This window comes from Monoraphidium neglectum (genome assembly GCF_000611645.1).
Source record: "Monoraphidium neglectum strain SAG 48.87 unplaced genomic scaffold scaffold05891, whole genome shotgun sequence".
Classification (NCBI taxonomy): domain Eukaryota; kingdom Viridiplantae; phylum Chlorophyta; class Chlorophyceae; order Sphaeropleales; family Selenastraceae; genus Monoraphidium; species Monoraphidium neglectum.
The window spans coordinates 1-2,710 of NW_014007741.1; the positions used below are offsets into that span (position 1 = coordinate 1).

General features: G+C 69.2%; 1 protein-coding gene across 1 annotated transcript; it reads right to left on the minus strand.

The window, feature by feature from the left end:
* Nucleotides 1–81: 81 nt before the first annotated feature.
* MNEG_16015 (UDP-3-O-[3-hydroxymyristoyl]N-acetylglucosamine deacetylase) lies at nucleotides 82–1,797 on the minus strand (the record flags this gene model as incomplete). The annotated part of the gene is made up of 4 exons (XM_014035514.1): nucleotides 82–274; nucleotides 695–817; nucleotides 1,192–1,294; nucleotides 1,740–1,797. 4 exons carry the CDS (start codon nucleotides 1,795–1,797, stop codon nucleotides 82–84), a joined length of 477 nt encoding a protein of 158 aa, XP_013890968.1.
* Between the last annotated feature and the right edge of the window lie 913 nt (nucleotides 1,798–2,710).

A 2,710-nucleotide genomic window follows, 5' to 3' on the forward strand; every position in this document is an offset into this window, starting at 1 on the left:
CACCCCCACCCGCCGCGCCGCCGGCCGGTCCAACATGCACCGCCCCCTCGCTCCCACACATATTTCACGCCCGCCCGCCACTCACTGGCAGGAGCTCAGCAGAGCGCGTGTGAAGTCGAGCATCAGGTCTGGGTCCGCGTTGAACGCCACCACGTGGCCGACGGGCAGGCCGCTGTTGCCATTGAAGCCCGCGAGGGAGAGGGCGCCTATGAGCTGCACCAGCTGGTGGCGGGCCGGCTCGTCGTCGTGGAAGCGCACGAGCTGCGGGTCCCACCTGGCGGGCGGTCAATCGGTTGGTTTGTCAGTTTGTCCGTTGGTGAGCCGGATGGCGAGGTGGGTGGTCGATCCGTCGGTCGGTCGGTCCGTTGGTGAGCCGGACGGGGGGATAGGTGCTCGGCGCAGGTGGGCGGGCGGGCGGGATGGGCGGCCGCGTGGTCGGCGGGGCGGTGCGAGGGGGACGCTGGCCAAGACTGTGGCAGGGGGTCGGAATCGGCGGTTTTGCTGCTGACAAGCGCGGGGCCGGTGCGGACCTGCTGCGGACGGCCAGGCGCCCGGGCTGGCGGGGCAGGGGTCATCCTCAAGCGGCAGCGGGCTCTGTCCCGGCAGAGGGGTGTGGGCCTGTGTTGACCAGCACCCCCCTGTCTCGACAGAATGGTGTGGGCCTGTGCTTAACAGCGCGCTCTCGTCTGCTCACCAGCGGTCGCCGTGGCCGATGACGAAGAGGTTCTCCCCGCCGCACTTGGTGAAGCCGCGGCTGCGCAGCTCAAACAGGCGGTCGACGCTCGCCACCCAGCCGCGCGCTGGGGCCAGCTCGTACCTGGGGGGTGGATGGAGGGGGGAACAGCGCGAGAGGGAGGGGGTGGAGTCAGGTGGGCACGGGGCTTAGGGTGGCATGTCTGCGGGACCGTGGCGGCCGGCGTACCCGCGGGAGCCGGCGGCTGGCGGCCGCCGAGGCCGCAGCACGCACCAAAGGGGCGCGCGCGGGCATTGCATGTGCTGGCTGCGCTGGCAGAAAACAAGGTTGCGTATGGCTGGAAGTCCGAGGTGGCACGGGACTCCACAAACGCCATACGTGGTGCCACACATGCCATCATGTGGCAATGGGCCACACCACGGCGTGGCACTGTGTTTTTCCCTCCACCACAAATCACACACACACGCACACACACACACAAACACACACACACACACCTGAAGTGGTAGTCCCTGGACACCCGCCAGCTGAACCACTGCTGACCAATGATGGGGCTCTCGTCCTGCACGTCAACGCCGGCAGTGATCTTGAACCAGTTGCCTGGCGGTGGAGTGCACACAGCAGAAGTAGATGCGTGTGCGCGTGAGCACGTAAGTGTGTATGTATGTGCGCGTGTGCGCGTGAGTGTGTGTGCATGTGTGTGTGTGTGCGTGTGAGTGTGTGTGTATGTGTGTGTGTGTGTGTGTGTGTGTGTGTGTGTGTGTGTGTCTGTGTTTCAGAAGTGCCGAACACTTCCTTTCCTGTGCGCAAGCACGACACTAGCGAGGGGGCACAACACCGCCTGCCTCACCTCCTCCTCTCGTTTGCCCCCCTCCTCGTCGCCCCTGCCACCCAAACCCCAAACCCAAGGCCGCATCCTCGCCACACCAAACGCGACACTGACGCCGTCCACCGACGCTCCCCACGCTCCGCACATCCTCAATGCCCGCCACGTTGCACTCCAGCCCCCCCACACACACACACACGCGCGCACGCAACCACGCACCAGGGTAGAACGTGATGAACGCGTCTCCCCGCTGCACGCTGATGGGCTCCTGCGGCATCAGCACCAGCCGCTGCGGCTGCTCCCTGTCGGGATCGCCCTCCTCCTCCTCCTCGCCCTCGGCGTCGCCGTCGGCGCCGCGCCCGCTGCTGCTGCTGCTGGGATCGGGGGCAGGGGCGCCCTGGATTGGCGCCTCCCGCACGCCCGACTGGGGGCGGTGTGGTGTGGTGTGGTGTGGGGTGGGGTGGGGTGGCGCGGCGGGGTGGGGTTTGGGTTCGCGGCGGCGGGGTCTCGCCGGCGCCGAGGGGCGGCACGACGTGCAGGGGGCGGAGCAGCAAGCGAGCTTCGCCGCGGCGCGGCCGACGGCGGCGCGCCGGGCGCGAGCGGCGCGGCCCCGGCACGCCTGCGCGGGAGCTACGGCGCACCTGCTGTATGTTGAGCGTCCACCCCAGGGCTGAATTGTCCAGCACTGGCACCTCCTTGCCCCCTTCAATCTCGATTCTGAAATGGCAAAGTGGACAACCGAGCTGGTCAGCTACAAAGCAAACGGAACCCCCTACAAACCAGACTGATCCCCCAACCAGCGCGGGCGCCGCCACACGCACGCCAGAGCGCGCCCAGCCGCCCCGAGCGGCGCCCAGACGGCCCGCCGCGTGCCCCCCGCCCCGCCGGCCACCGCCTCACCGCGCGTTGTCCACGCCGCAGGCCTCCAGCGCGGCCAGCAGCAGCGTCGGGTTGAAGATGCACTGCTCCGGGTCCTCCTTGCCCTGCTCCTCCCCCTCCGCCACCAGGGTTATGAACGGCACGCCCTCCTCCTGTGGGGGGGGGGGGAGACAGAGGGCAGGCGAGGTGCGGCAGGGGCAAGGGCCGCGGGGGGCACGAGCTCACGCGTGAGCCGGGGGGCAGGATTTCGGGACCGTCGCAGCCGCCCACGAGCAGCTCGGCCCGCCGGCCGCGGCACGAGGGCGCCGCGC